At 38.4% G+C, this 25,003-nt stretch overlaps 1 protein-coding gene across 2 annotated transcripts in view; it reads right to left on the bottom strand.

Moving 5' to 3' along the window:
• Positions 1-25,003, bottom strand: part of mdga2a (MAM domain containing glycosylphosphatidylinositol anchor 2a) — a 289,188-nt gene that overhangs the window by 207,531 nt on the left and 56,654 nt on the right. For both annotated transcript variants that reach the window (XM_052145122.1, XM_052145121.1), the window contains exon 2: positions 2,281-2,420. In XM_052145122.1, coding sequence (XP_052001082.1) covers positions 2,281-2,420 — 140 coding nt within the window. The remainder of the gene's footprint in view (positions 1-2,280; positions 2,421-25,003) is intronic.

The following is a 25,003-nucleotide window of genomic DNA, read 5'->3' on the forward strand; positions in this document are numbered from 1 at the left end:
AAGAGAGCCATTAAAAAAAGAGAACTTCTCACACCAACTGTTTGTAGAATGGCAAATAAAGGTTTACCTCAAAACTATGACACTACACTGTAAGGAGAATTTCTTAGCAAACATTCAGATTTGAGGACTCTTCCTAACATTGAGGTCTGACAGCAATCCTTAGAGAAATAATCAGCTCTTCTGCATTCGTGCAGATGCAGTTATTTCCCTGGTGGTCATCTCTTTTCTCCACTCACTATTGGGACTGCACGTCCTCTCCACTGAAAATGCAGCACTGAGATTGAGATGAGAGGTGTAGAGTGCTGCCTATCTAAAACCGCACACAGGCTTTAGGACTGATAAGCCCCCTGCACGATACGCCGAATAGTGGTGCATCAAGAGAATTAAGACCACTTGAGTTAGGGGGTGAAACAGAGAGTACCGCTGAGCCGCATCAGATGAATGATACATACAGGAGTGCATGAGGCAGAAACTAATGTATTTTGGTATCTCTCTGTGATAATCAAAATGTTGGTTTATTCAGTATTATGTGCCATCCTCTTGGGCTAGGAAGCATAACCTTGATTTAGGGTTTGTAGTATCATCAAACATAACTCCTTATTCTGTCAATCAAAACATTTTGTTTTCCAGTATCTAGAGTATTAACAACCATCTGCCTACAGTATTATAGTCCAATGTTGTTGCTAGTTACACGCTCCTGTTCTACCCGCTCCGTACGGGACTCATAATGGCATCTCCGGCATGGGAGGCGGATGCGCTAACAAGGAGGCTAAAGGCTACTGCCTCTAACGTCATTCACTAGTGCACCTCTTGAGGTCAGGTGAGTGAGGTTTATACATATTGCACAGCTATCTATCAGCTGGCCACCATTACACTAGCCACTTATTTGAGTAAGAAACATGGCAGTGCTGAGTATATGGTTTTCTTTAGGGCTCTATAATAAAATATAATACAGGTATATTGCAAAAGTTGTGATAAGTAATTGAATATCAAATGCAATTTTTCCGCTGTTTCAACATCACAATCTTTTTACATATCGTCTTGTAAAGTTGATTATGTAACTCAAATTAATTTTCTATTTTACAATCAATTTCAACTACAGTGATTCTAAAAAGGTTAAACTTAAAAATGAAGGACTGTCATTGCATTTGATAAAACATAAATATTTATTTTAAAGAGAAATATCACAAGAAGACCTTAAAATCTTTCACAAGAAGAAACTAATATAAAACAATAGAGATACCAGAAGCATCATCTCCTATCAGACTTTATTGCATCGGCTCCAGAGTGTTTACCATCCCCTGTGCTGCAACCGGAAGTGCGTTACATCAGCAGCGCGGAAGATACGGATTTGGATCCCGTGTTGAAACCAGGAAGTAATCGCGTTCACATAATCAGTGACAAGTGCTTCACTGTGTGCTCCGATAAGGTTAAGGTTAGGTTTGGTGTTTGGGTTAGTGCATGCAGTTTATAAAATATGCATTCCTCTTCACTTTATTACAGCATGTACAGGAGAAAACAACTTGCTTCAATACTTGCTTTAGGCACCCCTCCGTGGACATTTCACCCAGGAAATGAAGCTCACACATGCCCATACAATCAACACTTACAGCTTTAGCCTCTGGGGTTGTTTTGAATTTTTGGGAAGCAAAGACCGATTTTAGAAAAAGAAAAATCAGACCAGTTGGTTCAATGTCATCTAAAAAATGGCTTACAAAAGTGAAGTTAGTTTTGAGAAACGCTTTAGCACACTTGGTTTGATATTATATAATGCAATGAAATTCATACATCTTTAAGTGTTGCTTAAGGGTCCAAATACATTCTGGAGCCCTACATTAGGTAGCACCCTTAAAGTGGGTAAGTGATGACTGTGAATGTGTTTAGATATAATTAATTATGGATAGCTCTTTTTAATTATTTGGTTTTATTTTGCTTCCTTTTCATTCCAGAAAATGGTACCTCTCTGACTGTATTTTAGCTAGAATAATATAGAAGCAAATAATATAAAATAGACCGAATAGCAAAAAATGTCATAGGATGGAGCCTAATAAAAGTCAACAAAGTGAACTGAACATTTCAGGGAGTACAGTGTGAACATTTCACCCAGGAAATGAAGCAATGGGATACTTGCAGAATACTTCTTAATTAAATGTATTTACAATCAAGTTTTATCATATACTTCTTTTGCAAAATAGAGCAATCTTTGCAGCTCTGCATGCATCCCTACACATTCTGTTGAGGATCAAAGGGTCAAAGGTCAGTAAACATTGAGAACCTCACCTGTGGCCGTGGATGCCCAGAGACCAAACAGGTCAGCTCCAAAGTCTCCCCCTCCCGGATAGTGTACACCCTTTCTGTGTAGCGCTCCTCCTCAATGTTGCATGCGTGACCGGAGTGGATGATCCGAACATTTGGCGAAGCTGCATTAGAGGAAAAATGAAAAAAGTGATACAGTTTAGTTTGCTGGATCATCATTAACCACACACGTGGCATAAAGCTGTCATGGAGAAAAATAAAATCCTTGCCACATGAGACTGATGCTTTCAGCCAAATCAAATTCAAGGTGAGGCAGTGCAATCATTCACCTTGCTCCAGCAGATGTAATTTTCACAACACTAGTGACTTGCTGTCTGTGTAGAAGGATCGAGCTTGCATTTTCAACCAATTTTGTAGACAAAAATACCCTCATCTAAGCATTATCTTATATTACATCCCAAAAATGAGTAGGCGACTGATGAGGCAGAGTGCCTTTATTATTGATTTACCCTCTGAGCAGAAGAACTTAACTCTGGTACACTGCAGTGTGGTTGGTTAATGATGCTTCCACCACTGATCTCCACTTACAAAGCTTAGATAATTTCTATACAAACTTAGATATTGTTATTGATACTCTTGAGTTTTTCATTGTTTACTGCTGTTGTATCGTTCACATTGGACTCATTATGAGGAAACAGAAGATGTCTAACCAAAAAAGAACACCACATAGAGTCTTGCCTCTTGATGCAAGAATGAAGATTGTATTTTATTTATGTTAAAATACTTATGATCCAGCTTTATACGCAGAGTCAACTAAAAGTAAGTCATTTATAAGTCAATTCCATGAAAAAAAGCTATGTGGCGCTATCAAAACATTGCTGTTTTTTTTTTAGCATCCCGAAAAGCCGGCATGGAAGCTTCACATAACAAAGAATATTCACAAACTAAATAATAATTAATATCTCTATAGTTTCTCATAGACAGCAATGAGATTAAATGGAAGTCTTTTTACAGCAAAAAAGAAAAATACCCAACTAATCTCACATGTCTTCTCTAGAGTTTTAGAAGATATCTCAACAGTGACCATGAACTTAAGAAAACGGTTTATTCCAGGATTTTTCAGTAAGCAGTATTCTGAAACGTCATGTAAACATGAGCACTGATTAAGAAAAAGTAGTTTAACACACCCAGGTTTCTCCGGAGGATGTGGCTTAATATGGCCATATAAACACATGAGCAGCGTTCTTACAGATTTTTGATGAATGCGGATGTGCGTGAATAGACCGAATAGCAAAAAATGTCATAGGATGGAGCCTAATAAAAGTCAACAAAGTGAACTGAACATTTCAGGGAGTACAGTGTGAAAGGCAGATACATTATAAACTTTACCCATTTATACACACCTTCAATGTAAAATTTTGACTGTTCCTCACGTTCGCCTCAGTTCCCCCAATATTTTTTCATTGGGGGAATCCCAGGGTTTAATGTAAGAAGAAAAACCCAACAACTGAAGTGCAATTCCACTGCAGATCTTAATAGAAAATTAAGAAAACTAACACAGTGTCATGATTCCCTTGTTGTCTGCCCCGTGTTTTACTAGTCTTTGTCATAAAACTACACTTCCCATAATTCCCTGCCCTCATCATTGCAGTCATTCATTGTTCTCACCTGTGACTCGTTTAATCATCACTATCCCTGTGTACTTAAGCCCCATTGTTTGTTCAGTCTCTGTCGGTCATTGTTTGTGCATGTCTTTATTGTCTGAGTGTTCATATCCTGCCCGTACGCTCCGTTTATGGTTTTTCATGTTTATGTTCTGTTTTCCCCTTGTGGTTGTTTTGTTTGTTCCTGGTTTTGTTTTATTTTAGTTATCCTGTTCACCCTTTTGCTCATCTCATTAAAAGAACTGCACATAGATCCTCACTCCTCGTCTGCCTCCTTCTGACGAACTTAACACACAGCAACATCTTCTCGCAAATAAGCCACTTTCTGGTGTCTGGAGTCAATAGGAAAAATATTTCAATATGAACTCAAAGATTTGAACATTTCTCATCAAATTCTCCCAAAACCAAATAATCTGAGCTATGCTATCCACATTCATTTTACATCTCTATAATATTACTGTATGTTAACAATGCTCTGTCTATTTTAGTAACTATAGGGAATTTTAGGAGAAACATCCGAGACAAATTTGATACTAAACTGAAACAAAACTATTAACTCTATCAAGTCTCTAGTGCTATGAAAGAGATAAATTTTTTCTCTCAAATTGTCAAGTTTAAGGCAAATCTCTCTGTTTGTCTGACCAACAGGGAGAGTTTTGTAGGTGAATCACATAAATTACACACTTTACCTTTAATTCCTGTTAAAACGCCATTTTCAAAGAACTGAGCACACAAAGTCATGGGGACTGACACAACCTGGAATTAAGATCTCCCAGATCTAATAGTACACCGGGCTACTGAAGTGTATTTGGGTGAGGACAGGAAACACTGCCGAAGAGCATTATGTTGAAACAAAAGGCAATAAAACAAAAGTATTCTCTTCATGTGTGCCAGCTGCCTGTTCTGCGCCCTGGCCTAGTTTCACACCATCTATTTTTAGAAAATCAGTGTCTTTCTCACAACCCACCATATGACAGTGCAAATGTCCTTCCATGTGACGTCAAGAATTTGTGAAGCAGACATCACTACACAGGCCTTATAGGACCGTGCTGAAGGCAGTCTTTCGGATTATTGATGAAAGAGGCTGGTTCTGACGTTTACACTACGACATCTGGTCATTCCCCACAGACTGAAGACCACACAAACATGCAGAGGAGGATTATTCTATCTGTATGAGTTACATGATAATGTCACGAGCGAATTATACGAATGACAAGAATTACAAATAGATATTACGAACCAATATAGGCAACACAAAATGTTGAGGCATTTTATTGCTTGCTAATCTTTCACACATGTGTCAATATAAATGTACCAATGTCCAAGATTTCCACATATTTTGACCAATTAATCATTTCACCATTAAAAATGATGTCTTTTAAAGATAACTTAGATTAACTTTAATAATTTAAAGAGATTGTCCTTGCAAAAAAGCTAATTCTAGCCAATGAAATATTTAGCTTAAAATAACTATTAAAAATTGACATGCACTATAAAATTCTTCTAACAAAATCTTCTAACACTTTTAAAAAACATTTAACAAAGTAATCAGTGCTTGCCCTGCCTATTAAATGATATATGTGGCTGCATAGGTCCCCCGCGGCCACAAGGGGCCCCCATACCACCCATGGTTCAGGATAACCAAATAATGATTTGCAATAAGTGTAATAAATATCACTGGGTATACACATCTTCATTAAATATATGTATTGATTTGTTCATGTGATATGTGTTTTTTGTTTTGTTTTAAAAAATTATTTCTTTCTTTTTTGTACATCTTAAATAGTACATAAGAGAACATTAGAGACATACCAATTTCTTTGTTTTTAATAGCTTTGCATACTGACAGCAGGTCTAATAAATGTTTCATATACTTACAGGGATCAGCAAATCCATCCTCAGCCTGATCTTTCATATTGTGTCCACACCACTCAGAGATTGCAGAAAGCCTGCATCAAACTGATGACATGGAGATGACTGAAGTGAAGTGAAGTTTTGTTTGATTTGATGTATCCAAAAACCTCACTCAGTTTGTCAGAACAGTGGCAACAAAATTATTCTGTAACTGAAAAATCATTTAACATCTTTTCATTGATAATTTGTCTTTATTTATTTGTACTTTGTTTATTAATCTTACTTATGTTTATACTGTTAACTTACAGTATAGTTAATGTTAATTGATTTAATTTTTATTATTTTTAGATAAATAATATTACTACTAATGAACTTTTAGCTTATTTTTACAAACCTGTGGATTTATTAAGCCAGTTCTCATAATTTCATTATGAATTATCGTAATTACTGCTTGTGTTGTTTTAAATGCAAACGATTAAAAATGCTTTACATAACAATACTTAAATGTCTTTTACATGGTTATTTCACTTTCTTAGTGATATAGTGTATGATATTCAATTTGCATATCCATTAAACGTTCTTCTGGTAATAAAACAAAATATACATTTAAAAAAATAAAAAAATGCATTTTAGGAACACCAAACATTGTTCTTTATAATAACTTTTAGGGGTTCCAAATAAGAAGTGAGCGATAGAATCCTTTAGGGTTCTATATGGCACCTTTTCTTCTAAGAGTGTAGCACTGTCTAGAGAATTTCAGTACATATTCTATTAAATAAATAAAGCAGAACTTTCCGTATTATTTCCTGCAATGCAGTTAGTATCTCAGAAATAGAATGCAACATGTTGTGGTTTCCTTCCTAGATGAAAAAAACTGGAGGCTGTGTAACTGCCTCATCCACTCTAGAGGGGGATCCAGGTTTGGGTCTGTTTGGACCAGTTTTCCGATGTCTTCCCAATCAAAGATGTGTTGACACAAAAAAAAAATGTAAAACAGTATGCCAGTTTTTAAGTATCAATGTTAAAACACTTAACAACAAAGTATAGATTTTAAATAGACATATTTTTGAAGATACAGCTGAAGTCAGAAGTTTACATACACTTAGGTTTAAGTCATTAAAACTCTTTTTTAACCACTCCACAGATTTCATATTAGCAAACTATAGTTCACCTTCTGTCACTCACTCGACTTTGTGTCGAATGAAGTGAAAGAAGGGGTCTTCTTGGGATGCCAAATGTACCTCTGAACTTGAGAATAGGCCAATGTCAAAATGGCAGACAGACTTTGCATGCCCCGCCCCGGACATACGGGTATAAAGGGAAGCAGGGCAGCGTCTGTCCGTAAGAATTTTTCTTCGTAGCCGAACGGTTGTGCATCAGCAAAGCTGAGATCACCAATGATTCACTCAACTCTATCAGCAAGAAGCACTGCTGTTGGATCTATTGCGTATTTCCAGCTGTCGTTCTCTCTCTCTGCACGCTGTGCAGTCCACGCCCCTGGGTGCTTCGACAACGCTTTTCAATGCTTAAAAGAGTGTTCTCATCCTAAAAGAGTTTTATTTCCTCTAAAAGAGTTTGAGTTTTCCACTCTTAAAAGACCAAAACACAGCGGGAATTGAACGTCCTTTTTAGGACGCGTCTTTTTCAAGATGCCCTTCCGCCCCTGTGTAGTTCCTGGATGCGGTTGATTTCTCTCCAAGACCGACGGCCACAGACGCTGCCTCATGTGCCTGGGCAGCAATCACATTGAAGGCGCCGTTCGTCAATTTCGGACAGGCCCCCTTGTGGGTCCTGTAGCACCTATTCCCCACCTCTGGGGTACGGGGAATCTATGGTCTGTATATGACATCTCTTCTGGGGGCGTTGGGGAGGGCTACGTGCAGCCGACACAGTTAACTGTGCCTTTAAGCAGCTTTTAAAATTCCAGAAAATTATGTCAAGCCTAATTTAGCTTCTGATAGGCTAATTGGAGTCAATTGGAGGTGTAACTGTGGATGTATTTTAAGGCCTACCTTCAAACTCAGTGCCTCTTTGCTTGACATCCTGCTAAAATCAAAAGAAATCAGCCAAGACCTCAGAAAAGAAATTGTGGACCTCCACAAGTCTGGTTTATCCTTGGCAGCAATTTCCAAATGCCTGAAGATACCATGTTCATCTGTACAAACAATAGTATGCAAGTATATACACCATGGGACCATGCAGCCATCATACTGCTCAGGAAGGAGATGCATTATGTCTCCAAGGATGAAGGTAGTTTGGTGCGAAAGGTGCAAATCAATGACAGAACAACAGCAAAGGACCTTGTGAAGACTGCAGTTGAAGTCAGAAGTTTACATACACCTTAGCCAAATATATTTAAACTCATATGATTTCACAGTTCCTGAGTCTGACATTTAATCGTAGAAAACATTCCCTGTCTTAGTTCAGAAAGGATCACTACTTTATTTTAAGAATGTGAAATGTCAGAATAATAGTAGAGAGAATGATTTATTTCAGCTCCCAGTAGGTCGGATGTTTACATACACTTTGTTATCATTTGGTAGCACTGCCTTTAAATTATTTGGCTTTGTAATAGCCACTCCAATACCTTGACTTTGTTGTCCTTACGTCATTTTGCCACAACTTTTGAGGTATGCTTGGGGTCATTGCTCATCTGAAAGACCCATTTGTGACTGAGCTTAAACTTCCTGGCTGATGTTTTGAGATCTTTTTTATGGTGGTTTTGGAGCAGTGCCTTCTTCCTTGCTGAGCAGCCTTTCAGTTTATGTCAATATAGGACTCGTTTTACTGTGGATATATACACTCACCTAAAGGATTATTAGGAACACCTGTTCAATTTCTCATTAATGCAATTATCTAATCAACCAATCACATGGCAGTTGCTTCAATGCATTTAGGGGTGTGGTCCTGGTCAAGACAATCTCCTGAACTCCAAACTGAATGTCGGAATGGGATAGAAAGGTGATTTAAGACATTTTGAGCGTGGCATGGTTGTTGGTGCCAGACGGGCCGGTCTGAGTATTTCACAATCTGCTCAGTTACTGGGATTTTCACGCACAACCATTTCTAGGGTTTACAAAGAATGGTGTGAAAAGGGAAAAACATCCAGTATGCGGCAGTCCTGTGGGCGAAAATGCCTTGTTGATGCTAGAGGTCAGAGGAGAATGGGCCGACTGATTCAAGCTGATAGAAGAGCAACTTTGCCTGACATAACCACTGCTACAACCGAGGTATGCAGCAAAGCATTTGTGAAGCCACAACATGCACAACCTTGAGGCGGATGGGCTACAACAGCAGAAGACCCCACCGGGTACCACTCATCTCCACTACAAATAGGAAAAAGAGGCTACAATTTGCAAGAGCTCACCAAAATTGGACAGTTGAAGACTGGAAAAATGTTGCCTGGTCTGATGAGTCTCGATTTCTGTTGAGACATTCAGATGGTAGAGTCAGAATTTGGCGTAAACAGAATGAGAACATGGATCCATCATGCCTTGTTACCACTGTGCAGGCTGGTGGTGGTGGTGTAATGGTGTGGGGGATGTTTTCTTGCACACTTTAGGCCCCTTAGTGCCAATTGGGCATCGTTTAAATGCCACGGCCTACCTGAGCATTGTTTCTGACCATGTCCATCCCTTTATGGCCACCATGTACCCATCCTCTGATGGCTACTTCCAGCAGGATAATGCACCATGTCACAAAGCTCGAATCATTTCAAATTGGTTTCTTGAAAATGACAATGAGTTCACTGTACTAAAATGGCCCCCACAGTCACCAGATCTCAACCCAATAGAGCATCTTTGGGATGTGGTGGAAAGGGAGCTTCGTGCCCTGGATGTGCATCCCACAAATCTCCATCAACTGCAAGATGCTATCCTATCAATATGGGCCAACATTTCTAAAGAAAGCTTTCAGCACCTTGTTGAATCAATGCCACGTAGAATTAAAGCAGTTCTGAAGGCGAAAGGGGGTCAAACACAGTATTAGTATGGTGTTCCTAATAATCCTTTAGGTGAGTGTATACTTACTTACAGGCCCCAAAATATGTCTGAGGTTTTGGCTGATTTCTTTTGATTTTCCCATGATGCCAAGCAAAGAGGCACTGAGTTTGAAGGTAGGCCTTAAAATACATCCACAGGTACACCTCCAATTGACTCCCATTAGCCTATCAGAAGCTAAATTAGGCATGACATCATTTTCTGGAAATTTACAAGCTGCTTAAAGGCAAAGTTAACTTAATGTATGCAAACTTCTAGAACTACGCTGCGCTTCCATTTACTGCTCATTTAATTTGATTTGAAGTAGACAATATTTTGTGAATGTTTACAGCACCATGATTTCAAGATATAATTTCCTTTGGGATGATAAAATATATTTCATTTCATTTTGTAATGTCTGCTAGCAGTTCCCGCAGTCCCTTCCCCCTTGTGAGAAAATAAGATTTATGATGCTGCCTGATATAATTAAGCACTGTTACAGTCCGGCTAATTAAAGGTAGTCAATTTAAGTTAATTTCTCTTTTGTAAAACTTTAAGTACAACAATGACAAGTCACTTACTATAATTATATTATATGGATAGGTAAAAAAAAAAGTCTCCAACAAACAAGGATGTTAAAACGGATACACATGAGTGGTTACAGTGGACTGTGCTCCACTGCTCAACATTTGCGCTCAATCACATTACAAAAATTTACATATAATACATTACTACAGAGCAAATTTAAATTTAGAGTCATAGTTATGGGAATAAACACTGTAATGAACACAGGCTGATCGAAAGTCATTCACAACAGCCGCCAACGATAATGAAAACAGACATAAAGGCATAATAAAGATGTTTTAGACTGTTTTATTCCTGGGGAGCAGATACATTTGTTTATTATGGGTTTGTAAAGTCTGGTTTTGGATTTAGGATGAAATAGAATAGAAAACAATACACAGGTGCGATGAAGATTGAGGGGATACTTTCAGCTCTCCAGCAATAACCATTCTGTCAAAGCATTCTATTTACAGTTTAAGTCAGAAGTTTACATACACCTAGACAAATACATTTAAACTCAGTTTTTAATCGTAGAAAACATTCCCTGTCTTAGGTCAGTTAGGATAACTATTTTAAGATTGTGAAATGTCAGAATAATAGTAGAGAGGATGATTTATTTCAGCTTTTATTTCTTTCATCACACTCCCAGTAGGTTGGATGTTTACATACACTTTGCTAGCATTTGGTAGCATTGCCTTTAATTTATATAGCTTGGGTCAAACATTTTGGGTAGACTTCAACAAGCTTCTCACAATAATATGCTGGAATTTTGACCCATTCCTCCAGACAGAACTGGTGTAACAGAGTCAGGTTTGTAGGCCTCCTTGCTCGCACACGCTTTTTCAGGTATGCACACAAATTTTCTATCGGACTGAGGTCAGGGCTTTGTGACATTGTTGTCCTTAAGCTATTTTGCCACAACTTTGAAGGGATGCTTGGGGTCATTGTCCATTTGGAAGACCCATTTAACCGACCAAGCTTTAACTTCCCGGATGATGTCTTGAGATGTTGCTTCAATATATCCACATAATTTTCCTTCCTCATGATGCCATCTATTTTGTGAAGTGCACCAGTCCCTCCTGCAGCAAAGCACCCCCACAACATGATGCTGCCAACCCCATGCTTCATGGTTGGGATGGTGTTCTTCAGCTTGCAAGCCTCACCCTTTTTCATCCAAACATAACAATGGCTAGTATGGCCAAACAGTTACATTTTTGTTTCATTAGACCAGAGGAAATTTCTCCAAAACATTTTGTCCCCATGTACACTTGCAAACTGTAGTCTGGATTTTTTTATGGTGGTTTTGGAGCAGTGGCTTCTTCCTTGCTGACCAGCTTTTCAGGTTATGTCGATATAGGACTCATTTTACTGTGGATATAGATACTCCAGAATCTTCACAAGGTCTTTTGCTGTTCTGGGTAGGGATGCACTGAAATGACAATTCTGGGCCGAAACCGAAACCGAAAATCCAGGATGCACTTGGCCGAAAACCGAAACCGAAATCTTTACCTATTTAAAAAAAAAAAAAATGGTGTGTATAATTGTATTAATTTTATATTTTTTCATTAATTTCATAAAATTTAATGAATCTGAATTGAAAAACTACAAACCAATAAAATAAATCACACTTTTATTGAAAGTAACACCAAAATTGGACAAAAAAATATATTAAAACTATATTAAATATTCTTCTTCTTTCAGTTCTGTAAAAATCAAATTTTATTAACAATTATCCAAATAATGTAAAGTTTTAGAAAACTATTATATGAAAAACAACAGTCAAGTAATGAACTTAGCTAACATCTGTCAAAAAGTTTAAATATGCAACAGTAATTTTAATTAAAACAAAAGGCAGAACACAGAATGGCAGAGGGCCTCTATTCCACTGATCTATATATAACTATAATATATAATTATATATATAGATCAGTGCTCTATTCTGTGTATGTAAACATATGTACACTTTAAGTGAACATTATTGTGCAAAACAACAGTGCAAAACAGCAGTAATTGAACTAAATCCAACCTCAACTGTAAACAACAGATGTATCCTCAAGTGTAATGTAATTGCTATACACATCAAATTGGACCGCTGTCTATTTAAGTACAAGCGACAGGTTTCTCTTCAAGAACAAAAGTTGCTACATTTTCTGACAGTCTCTCCTGTCAGAAAGCTCATCAAGAACATGAGATGCTGCACTGAACAGTCTCTCACTCTCTGTGCTGGTGCTTGGGCAGATAAATACCTGTGCGCAATCCGCGCAAGCAAAGGAAAGCGGTCTTTGTTTATGCGACCGTAGTCAAGGGGATTGTCGCTTTTGGCAACGGGTAGTTCCGCTAGATACGCCTCAAGTTGTGTTGTAGCTGCGCTAGTTGTGACACTTTCATGTAGAATCTCTTGCTGTACTCTGTGTATATATATATCTTGACATTTCTGCTGAATAAACACTGCAGATCGCAAATGTGATGTCCTTATCAGAAACTTTGAAGAATTTCCACACCGCTGACATGATCGGCCTTTGTTTGGTAGCGCTGTGATAAGGGCTAGATCGATCCAGAGTGAAATCTGGGCACTGAGGGGCAGGGCGAGGAGGTATTTTCGGCTCATATTTTCGGCCTTTTTATCTTTCGGCCCAAAACCGAAAGTGCCATTTTCGGCCGAAAATTTTCGCCGGCCGAAATTTCGGTGCATCCCTAGTTCTGGGATTGATTTGCACTTTTCGCACCAAACTACATTCATCTCTAGGAGACAGAATGTGTCTCCTTTCTGAGTGGTATGATGGCTGCATGGTCCCATACTTACTTACTATTGCTTGTACAGATAAACTTAGTACCTTCAGCTGTTTGAAAATTTCTCTCAAGGATGAACCAGACTTGTGAAGGTCCACAATTCTTTTTCTGAGGTCTTGGCTGATTTCTATTGATTTTACCATGATGTCAAGCAAAGAGGCACAGAGTTTGAAGGTAGGCCTTAAAATACATCCATAGGTACACTACTCTCTAGACACTGGCATCGGAATACCTATGACTTTTTCATGATTATTCCATTCCCTGACTTTCATTCATTTTCATGACTTTCCCAGGCCTGGACATTACAATTTTTAAATTCCCAGATATTTCCAGGTTTTCCATTACCACCCTGACTAGTGCTTATCACAAAATGTTTTTTAAATGCCAAATACATCAGTGGGGTGCAGTATTACAGCCTAGTTGAACATTAATCCTTTTTCACAGTACAGCTCTTTTATTTTCAATCACTCTAATCAGACACAGGCAGAGGAGGATAATAACCCTACTGGGTGGAGTGAGCCAGTGGCCAACCGATTATCACTTTGATACACATGGTACGACAACTGCCGCTGCCCAAGCCTCACTAGTCTCCTGCCATGCGGATTAACCCCAGCCAATCTGGCAACCCACTTGTTCACACAATGTAATGTTGTACAGCCTATAGACTAGAGAGGTAAAATGCATGGAGGACAACTCTAAAATAATTTGTCTTATAGTGGTAATCTCAGCTAAAATCTGATATTATTGAAATGACCTCTCCAACAATGTACTTATATTGTATTTTAGTTCAATTTAACTGAATTCATCACATGATATGCTGACTAAACATTACATTATTGTTGCAGATTAGTAAATGATGAAATATACATTAAAAAAAGTGGCTTTTGAAGTTAATATATTGTTTGTTTTATTTCCATATCATTGCATATAAGTCTATCACTGACCTACAATGATTACATTTTCAATCGAGTTGGTCAATCTGTCCAAGGCAGATTTAAACGTGTTACCACATTCCATCGTTGCTATATTTAATATTTTTTTTCCATTAAATTGTCCTGTCCTATATTGTGTACTGTTTAGCTTTTTTAAAGGAATAGTTCACCCAAAAATGAAAAGTCATTATTAATTCAGCCTCATGTTGTTTCAAACCAATAACTTTCTTTCGTATGCGACACACAAACACACACACACACACACACACACACACACACACACACACACACACACACACACACACAAAATCTCATGGTCCATCTTCTCTATATAACAGTCCTCTACATTGTGAGTCAATAACTTGCATAAGCGACCAAATTTCACGCTATGCGACTGAAAAATGTCTGTTATTAGCCACTGGGTGATGCATTTTCGTTTTTTCACCAGTGATTGAATTGTGTAGTTGTGAAGAAGATCCTTAGAGATCCTTTCAATGCATGTTGTGTCTCATGAGTGCACACTCAATGGAAATTTACATTATTGGCTGCAGTGGGTCTTGAGTTGATGTGGATCGCTGTGTCACCATCACTTTTGTTGAGCCATGACATGACATACCTTTACATTGCATTTAACAACGTCAACTCTGATTTAGCATAAACTTTTCCATGGACTGTTCACGACATTCTCCGATTTACAGCATAACTACAGACCAGTGTAACAAGCCTGTTGGATGCCTATTGCAAGGTAAAAAATGTTGTAAAACTCGAGAGCTTGTAGATTTTCATTTAAGAACTTGTACAATAAATGTTTGTACATGTAAGTCAATACACATTATGAGAGTAAACTTAGATTTGACTCCGTGTAATGTGTGTCCTAAGATGAGATCAATGCACTCCATTTTCATAATGTCTTTTCTAAAATCCTTTCTGTTGTTTACAGTCAGTTGTTGATCAAAATGTAAAAAGAAACATTATATCTAATCACACATTGCACAAATATTGTACAAAATTTGTGACTCATCTCTCGTTAATGTTCACCCAGCCGTAAACACTTGTGGAACTGCCGGTAGTCTTAAAAAGACCATTTTAGCGCTCCTTAAAAAATATAAATGTAGACCTAATGTAAATACTTGTAACTCGTAAGAAATATATATACAAACAAACAGGTAACAAAATGTAGTAATGTAGTAAGTGTAATAAATGTGTAAATATCTAAATATTTAAAGGGACAATCATAAACTCTAAAATATTTTAACAGTCCTTTTGATATAGTACAACTTAGAAGCTATTTGTGGAATTCTATTTTCAGTATTAAGTTCCAACCTTGAACATTTAGTGTTAAAAATGTGTATGAAATTTCAAACCATGACGATAGCTTGTATCATTATTTTAATGCAATTTTATGATATACTGTATAAATTGAAAGAAATTGAAATTGGCAAATTTAAAAAGCTAAAATGTGATTAAAAAGATGAAAAGTTAAATGTGGAATCAAATATACACTCACATACACGTAAAGTCATATATACATAAATATGAATACTAAAAATATGTGAAGATACCCCCTTCCTGGTTCGCTAAATATCTAATTTAGTTTTCAGTTGCATTACACTTACATGTCGTCTAAAGTCTTGCAACCAAATATAGGGATTTACTTGCCAATGGCGATTTGTAGAGGGAATGTTTTGTTTTGTGCAATAATATTTTTTTTTGTTCCGCACGAGACAGAAAATCATACAGGTTTGGGATGGCATAAGGGTGAGTAAATTATGACATACAATTTTTCTGTGAACTATTCCTTTAAACTCAGAAACATTTTGTGTGAACATTCCCTCACACGTTTTTTTCATGCGAAGACTGGCAACAGACAATAAGCAATGAGGCCTTGGGTGTGTCATTTGATGGTACATTCATTTTGATGACTAATAAATGAAAAAAAGTGCTGCATTGAAAGAAATTCTGTGCAAAGGGCTGATGGAATTTCCTTCCTCCTTCATTTGTAGGGGAGCTCGATTGAATAAGCGCAGCAAAACGAGTCATTACTTTTCATTAGCCTGGCACTAATTCTGTAAGGCCCATACACACATTCAAATCCGAGCTGACAGTGCTATTTCAAATATCCGATTATTTCTAATGGTTAATATTAATCATACTTTATACATGGCTAATTGTGGAGGGGCTAGCTAAGACCCTAGACCTGAGGCACTGCCCAAGGCCATTAAATAGGTCAATTCATGATAGGTTATAAATCGGATAAGCATATTTTTAATATAGTTTATAGGGCTCGACATTAAGCATTGTCATGTGCTTATAAATTTGTCATTCACTTGTCAGAGTAAAAAAGTAAAACTAAAAAAGGACATTTAAGTTACATGGTCAAGTAACATGTCAAAGTTTCTATTGTATATTTTTTGTAAAATTATGACCGATGCCCAACCTAATAGTCTACCTATGCAATCAACTCAATTCTCTGTGACAGAAATGTAAACTGCTCTGGGTAGGGGAGGAGGCTGTTGTCATATGATAATAATTTTATGTTACGTATGGTAGTCAAATACAGGTAAGCCTCCATCGCCATCATTTACATCAGGGATGCTCTTAGTTCTATGGAATGAGATCTACTTTTTCATCAGATTATTGCAGCAAGATCTACCATGTACAATAAAGGCTATACATTATCACAATACCAACATTTCAGTAGTCGGTTGTGGAATTTGATGATTCTCAATTCCAGATTCAAAACCACAACAAATAATAACTTTAACTAATATGTTAATTATGGAAGAATGTTTTCAAGTTCTTAAGTAATTATTCAAGACTAGTAAACAGTCTTGTAACAAACAATAAAAACAGCAATGAACAGATTAAAAATAATAGAACAAAAAATAGAAATTAAGAAAATTCAGTGATTTTTTTAACAGCTTTAAATGATTTTAACAGCAGTTTCAAGTATTCAAGTAAACATTCAGAATGAACTGCAACAAAAAACTACTGATATTTACTGTATGATTATAATACATTAATACTTTTTAATTCTACTAAAGTTACGCAGTCAAGAGCGGTGATTGTTTTCTTTTTATACTTGTTTGATTATTATAATTACACAGTAGATGGCAGCATGTCTATTAGCTAACATTTATACTTTAAAATCCGACATTTTAATACATATCTGCTTTTTTTCCCTCGCTGTTTACGTTCACTTTAGATATCACTCTCTGTGTTTACATTAATACCTCACCAAGACGGGTATTTTGGCGGAATTATGAAATATATATTAAGCACACACAGGGTTGGGAGGGTTACTTTTGAAATGTATACCACTACAGATAACAGAATACATGCTGTAAGATGTAATTTGTAACATATTTCATTAGATTACTCAAGGTCAGTAAATCGAAGCGCAGCGTAGTTCTAGCGGGAAGACTAACAGCTGTACATCATCACAACAAAAATTGTACAACAAAATGTATTATCATCTAACGTGAATTGTTTTGATAAAAAAAAAATATGATTGTGTCTGGTAACATGTGCATGTAAAATGGCTAGAAATAGTATTTTAGCTTAGCGTAAAGCTAACAATTTACACAAGGTTTATTTCTATTTCTTCTGCTCCAAATTTACTTCTCTTTACTTACGCTCATATGAATGTAACACATCATAAGAAAATGTTTTACCGCTGTTGAAATGCACTTTAGATCGCATCATTTATATACAGAAATGTTTTTCATCTGAAAGGACTAAATATTAAATTAAACAAATGAAAATAACATACGAAGTAATCTCTTCAGTAATCAAAATACTTTTTGAATATAACTGTATTTGAATTACCAATGATTTAAATTGTAAATGTGGTGGAATACAGTTATATTTTATATTTTAAATACGTATTCCAATTACATGTATTCCATTACTCCCCAAAACAGAGCACACACATATATGCCACCTGTCAATCAAACAGGGCGCAGCTGTTACTAGATTGCTAGTGAATTATAAAATTATGTGATCTTAATTTCAACAGCAGAATAAGAATATGAACTCTATAATAAGTGACACAGGCATAGACCATCACAAATACTCTGGTTATTTTTTATTCTTGACATTTTAATCAGTCTGCTTGTCCGGTCATGCAAGTAAAATTGTCTTTCACTTGCCCCTTCAAAAATCCTTAGAGAGAAACAAAAATGATAACTGATATAAAGACAATCTAAGGATGAATGATGAAAAAGCAAAACTGTTTCATGCTTTCTACAACTAATTCTTTGACTTCAGCAAAAGCAAGTACACAGCTTAACCCACAGCGACAGCACAACTGCAATCTTATGTTCATTTCAACTCAATTTGAACACAGTCTTGCTTCAAGAGCACAAAAAATATATATTTAGTAATTCACTTAAAAATCCACAAAGGCCAGACTAATGATAAGGATCTCTTGATAGATTGCCTACTGTCATAAAGCAGACACTGTGTGTGCAGCATTCTTATCCCATCCACAATAACTACGAATCATTTCTTTTTCTAATTTTTCCTAGTTTATATTAATCTGAAATCCATATTTTACTTTAGTATGTGATATTTCAGGCTCATTTTATAAGGTATAGAACCATATTTTATACACATTTCCAAGGCTTACTTGCACTTCCACGTTCTCATTGCAGGATCATTTTTGTTGATCAGCAGCTTTTTGAAGCTGTAATATTATGTACATTCATAAAAAGATGATGTCAATAATTCAGAATGCATATTTTGCCAAGCTATGGCCTTTAGAAGAACAGCTTGAACCTTTTTATGCCCATATATCACTGCTTCAGCTCTGAGTCAACTGCTATGATGACAACAGGTCACCCTTTTGTCCTGCAAGCATGCAAGCTGATATAAATCTGAACTTATTATAAAAAAAATACTAGTAACAATGTTAAAGTGGCAAGAAAATGTATGTGAACCCTTTGGAATTAGCTGGTATTCTGCATTAATTGGTGATACAATGTGATCTCATCTTTATCAAAGTTACAAGTATAGACAAACACAATATGCGTACACTAACAACACACAAACAATGATAATCTTTCATGTCTTTATTAAACACATTCCATTAAACATTCACTGTGCTGTGGAAAAAGTAATTGATCCCTTTAATTGAATAACTGGCCAATCCTCTATCGGCAGCAATATCCTCAACCAAGTGTTTCCGGAAACAGCGGTTTGGACCTGCACAACATTCTAAAGGAATTTTGGGACCAGTCTTCCTTAAAGAACTGCTTCAGCTCAGCCATATTCTTAGGATGTCTGGTGTGAACGGCTCTCGAGATCATTCCACAGCTTTATTTGGTTAAGGTCTGGTTTTTGACTAGGTCACTCCAAAAGGTGGATTTTCTTTTTCATAAGCTATTCTGTAGTGGATGTACTTCTATGCTTATGGTCATTGTCCTGCTGCATCACACAACTTTTACTGAGCTTCAGCTGGTGCAGAACCACCCTGACATTATCCAGTAGATTATCTTGATTATCTTGGGAATACATTTATCCCTTGATGATGACAAGTGGTCCAGGCCCGGAAGCAGCAAAGCAGTCCCAAATCATGATGCTCCGTTTTCATGTTGGTATGCGATGCCCATTTTACACTATATGTAGTGGTGCATGTTCAAATGAATATCTATGCTATTCAAGATAACTTTGTAACCCTTTCCAGGTATATGCAAAGCAACAATTCTTGATTGTAGGTCTTCTGAATTCTCTTTTTTGCAAAGCATGGTCCACATCATCAGATGCTGATGATGTTGTAAATAGCAAACTCAAAATGTATGAGTGCTTTTTACAAGTCAAAGTAGCTCTTACCCACACCTCAAATCTCATTTAATTTATTGGATGCCAGGTTTGCCTACTCCTGACTTTAATTAACTTTTGTTAACGTCATTAGTTTTGCAAATGGCAGATGTACAATCCGAATTTTCCGTGTAAGGAAGACTTTGAATATAAATAATGAATTCTTATTAATTTCATTGTCCGGCACTGAAACATGAAATAAGACACTCTTTTGGTCCTGAGCAACTGTAGATATACATTTTAGCGCATGTGGTTGCGCAAACGCACTGAAAACTGGACTTTGAGCTGCAGTATTTATTTATTCAGTGTTTATTGTCATAGTTTTTGTCCTAACCACACGATGAGCAACAGGGATTCTATTTTTTGAATGGTTTATTTCTGCGACGTCACAGCTGAAATCTGTCAAAAGCAATATTTCATATTCAAAAATATTATAATAGTCATAACAAAACAAAAAGGGTGGTCTGAAAGGTTACCTCACAACTTAAAAATGAAAGGAACAAGAAAATACAAACTATGTGTACAATGACAGTGACAATCGCAGGTGCTGATTATGTGATTTGCACGATATTGAGATATCAGAATTTGAGAATATAATTTTGCACGACGTTTGTGTCAAATCTCTGTATACTTTAGGGTTTAGTCTTATATTCTTCTTGCCTGTAATTATTTCAAACTTCATGACGAGTGTAGATTTTGCCCCTGGGAGCTTCGACAGCACTAAAAGAGTGTATATTCTTGATAAAGAGTATATTTCCTCTATTAGAGCACACACATTGATGCTGAACATCTTTTTAAAGATTTTAAAGATCCGTTTTTGTGTGATTTCTGGATGTGGTTGTTATCTCTCCAATTCCGATGGCCACGGGTGCTGCCTCACGTGTCTGGGCAGCGATCACACTGAGGCAGTGTTTGTGGATGGTTCATGATCTCATAGGGAGAATATGACCATAGCAATGTTGTGATCACAGCTTTCCTTCTTCCGCGTGAAAGCCACTCTAGATGCCCAACCCCCCGCTGCGCCTTGAACTCACAGGTATGAGGCCAGCCCAGCAGGTGCTGGAGGTGATTTGGAGAGTTCAATGGGCGTGGTCTCGCTGGGTAATTCCCGGCGGTACTCCCGTTCCTCAACATGCTCGTTTGCTCCCGTCCGGTTCCGAAATGAGACCAGCCCACCTCACGGCCAGCATGACATCTCTTTCGTGGCCTGTGAGCAGGATGAGCCTTTGATCGCTGCATAGGAGAGTGCACTCGCGATGTTGGATGCCAGTGACTCGACTGGGCTGCCACCTTCGGGTCTGCCCACCCAGTCTGAGGCTGACGCAGAGCTGACCACCATGCTTGCTCGGGCCTCCATAAGCATTGGATTGGACTGGAACCCTCCACCCTCGGCTCCTGGGTTCGGGGCACCGCTCACGGCCATGCTGCCTTTCTTCCCAGAGATGCACAACGAACTGACAAGTTCGCGGAGGGCACCTTTCGATGTCCGAAACAGTCTTCCGGGTTCGTCCGCTCTCACTATCCTTGACAGCGGGGCGGTCCATGGGTACACGGAGGTCCCTCAGGTTGATAAGGCGGTTACGATGCACCTGTGCCCGCAAAACACCACCACTTGGCGGGATCAACTGGCACAACCCTCCAGAGCCTGTAGGACTACGTCGTCTCTGGCGACCAAAGCCTACAGTGCCGCTGGACAGGCACTCCATGGACAATGCTGTCCATGGAATGTCTCCATGGACATTCCCTGTTGGTGGGCCGGGAGGTAAATCCTTTGTTTCATTTCTCTTTTGTTTGTCGCACCCCGAACGGGCTATGGTACCCACATTGTCAAAAATGGAGTGGTTTCCTCACTCCTTCGGTCACATAATCAGTGCCACAGCCACCGTTGTCACGGCCGCTGGACACCGAACACCCGCTGCCAGGGACCAGTGAGCGCGGCCTCCCCGCCTTCATCTATGACCCGCCGGTTGTGACAAGGCGGCATACCTTCTTGTCACTGCTGGCAACACATATCTCAAGGCAGCGGGCGCTGTCATGGCAGGCAATGCTCAGCGGAGAGTGGAGACTCCATCCCCAGGTGGTCCAGCTGATTAGGGGTTGATTCGGCAAAGCTCAGGTAGACATGTTCGCTTCCCGGGAATCCTCCCACTGCCCGCTCTGGAATTCCTTGATGGGAGCCCCCCTTGGAAAAGAAGCACTGGCACACAGCTGGAAGAATAGGAAAGGAAAAGAAAACCTTCCTCAATGCATATGATAGCGTTATATGGCCCACGCCGAATATAATACTCTGTGGATAGAAAATATATAGAGAAAACACCGCGGCTGGCATGGCCTGAACATATGCTAGTTATGTCACTTCCTCCCCTCAGGGATGTGGGGAACTACATGACTTCTTTTGGGGCATTGGGGGAAGTTACGTGCAGTCTGATGCACCTGCTATTACGCATGCAGCAGCCTGCTCTCACCTGCATCAGAAGTTAACAAAAAAAGGTCAGCTGTTGTGTCATTTTTCAATAGGGACCCCTTGTGTCACTTCATTCGACACAACGTCGAGTGAGTGACAGAAGGGGAATGTCATGGTTACTGCCGTAACCTCCGTTCCCAGATGGAGGGAACGAGACGTTGTGTCCCTCTTGCCAAAACACTGTTTTTGCCGCTGAAATGGACGGACCTTGTCTCGGCTCCTCAGCACAAAGCATGAATTGCATTCCAGCTCCTTTTATAACCATATATCTGGGGGAGTGGCATGCATTGGCCTTTTCTCAAAGAATGTGAGGTGGTCGGGGCTCTCAAGCACGACCCCTAGTGTCACAACATCGACACAATGTCTCGTTCCCTTCATCAGGGAACGGAGGTTACGACAGCAACCATGACAACAACCAGACATACTTCACAATCTTTTGGAGGGTATTGTGCCAATTGAATTGTGTCTTTGCAGATGAGAGATGATCCGGCTCAAACACTTTACTCTAGAATGGCTGAATCATAAGTTAATATTATTCCCATATCAGTTCACAAATAAAGCTGACAGACCTAAGCCCTTACCCAAAACATTCATGTCTAAAGGCACATAGGAGGCACTTTGCTGAGGTTGCTTCCTTTACTTGTAGGGAATGCAGTGCTACAGACAAGTGGTCCATGGGCAGTGCTAATGGAGCTAAAGGATTTAGTTGAATTGGCATTGTGTCCAGTGTTCACAGGGGAATCGTTAGACTATCTGTGATGCAAAATTGATGACCACAGGCAAGCATTGAAACAAGTCTTTCCTGAGTGTAGACTACGGCCTAAGCACCATTATGTCCAACACTACCCTGACCTCATAAAGTGCTTTGGCCCATTGGTGCACCTATGGACCATGCGGTTTGAGGGAAAGCATTGCTTCTTTAAAAGGGTAGTGCATGATACTAAAAGAACTTTAAAAATATTCTGAAGACTATGGCAGTAAGACATCAATACATGATTGCTTACCAACTCAGTTCACACTCATTCTTCAAACCTAAATTACAAAATTAGTAGTGTTAACTCAGTTTCTGTGTCAACCCTACCAGAAGTTGCCCAGACTTGAATCAAAAACAGACAATGAGTGATTCAATTTTCAGCACTTTGAAGGCCAGCATTAATGATACAGATTATGCAAATGAGGGATTGCCAAAATTCTGCAAAATAACACAGATCTATTTATTGAATAATGATATTTCTTTCCTCTGTAGTGACTATGACACTTGGTATGTAGAACATCTTCATTGCTATTAACCACAGTTTTCTTACAATGTTGAGCTGAGGCTCAGACAGGGAAATGCTGACTTTGAGAACACCGAAAAGAGACTAAAGTTGACCACAGACCAAAAGCATGACATTTCAGAGAAACATGGCTCAACCATTTATGAATTCAAAGCATACCCAGATGACAAAGAGATTGTAAAAGGTAGCAGAGGCCATTGTTACAAAACACCCCTGTTTATAGGGGTCTGAATTTAAAGGTTGAAGTGGATGGAAGACCAGAATAATCTTCAAGATGGGTTATTTGAGAAAACAAATGAGGAAAGCTGGATGTCTGGAAGTATCAGTCAGTTCTGGAAAAAAACAATCCTGAAAACGAACCATCACATTCAAACATTAATAGACCATGACGTTCTGAGGTTAATTACTTGCCTAACTTTTCTCAAGGGGAGGATTAGGTATCCCTTGAAACAATGAGACAGGAAATTGCCCTAGAATTAGAGAAGATGGAGAAAATGCTAGTCTCATCCACAAGAAAATGGAGACCACATTCGCTCCAAGACGGCAGATCATAGTGAACACCAGCCCATCAATGAGAGAGTTTCTGCATCTTTGGCACTCTGGAGCTGTTAGAGGCTCGAGGGGTGAAACTGGGGATCTTGGAGCCTGGAGAGTAGCTTAAGGCTAGAGGCTCGGAGGACCAAGGCAGGGTCACTTGATGTGGCAGATGTGGTAACAGAATGATGGGGTACTCTGCAATACGCATTGCGTATCAGTTATAATGTATCACTTGCATAATAATATAACACATATTTGTGTTAGTTTTACAAAATTCTCCTTTTCTATGCACAACTGGTCCACTACTTGCCTCGTTTCATTTTCAATTTTCTGGCAAAAAGCCTCTAAACTGGCAAGGCAGCAGACGCCTGGTAAATGTTTTGAAACTCCATGATGAGCAAGTATTTAGTGCAGCAAAAGGCAGTCATAACTGGCAACATGTTACATATGTACATTGTGAAGTACTTTTTGTCATTATCTAAATTTTCTTTGGCATGTTTGCAGGAACTTTATGATGTCAACTCATGGCATACTACTGCTATTCAGGCTCATCCAATCTTGCTGCGTGACAAAGACTTGGGCTTCTTCAGTACCTCCCTGGTAAATCTACATAGACCATTTTTTTTACTCAATGAGGCATGTTCCAATGTTAAAAGTTTGACCTTTGCTGCAGTTTATCTTCTGATACACAACATTTTCAACATCCTTTAATATACAAGCTGGCTTAAAGCTGACCTGCATTCATTGACAATAGTATTTGATGTCAAGCCAAATGTTTTCCTGCCATGTCTTTTTTTTCCTCTTCCAAGATTGTAGGTGTGCATGTGTAACAAAGCTGACAATGACAGGCGGATGATAATGATGTGAA

This window comes from Xyrauchen texanus, chromosome 16 (genome assembly GCF_025860055.1).
Source record: "Xyrauchen texanus isolate HMW12.3.18 chromosome 16, RBS_HiC_50CHRs, whole genome shotgun sequence".
NCBI lineage: Eukaryota > Metazoa > Chordata > Actinopteri > Cypriniformes > Catostomidae > Xyrauchen > Xyrauchen texanus.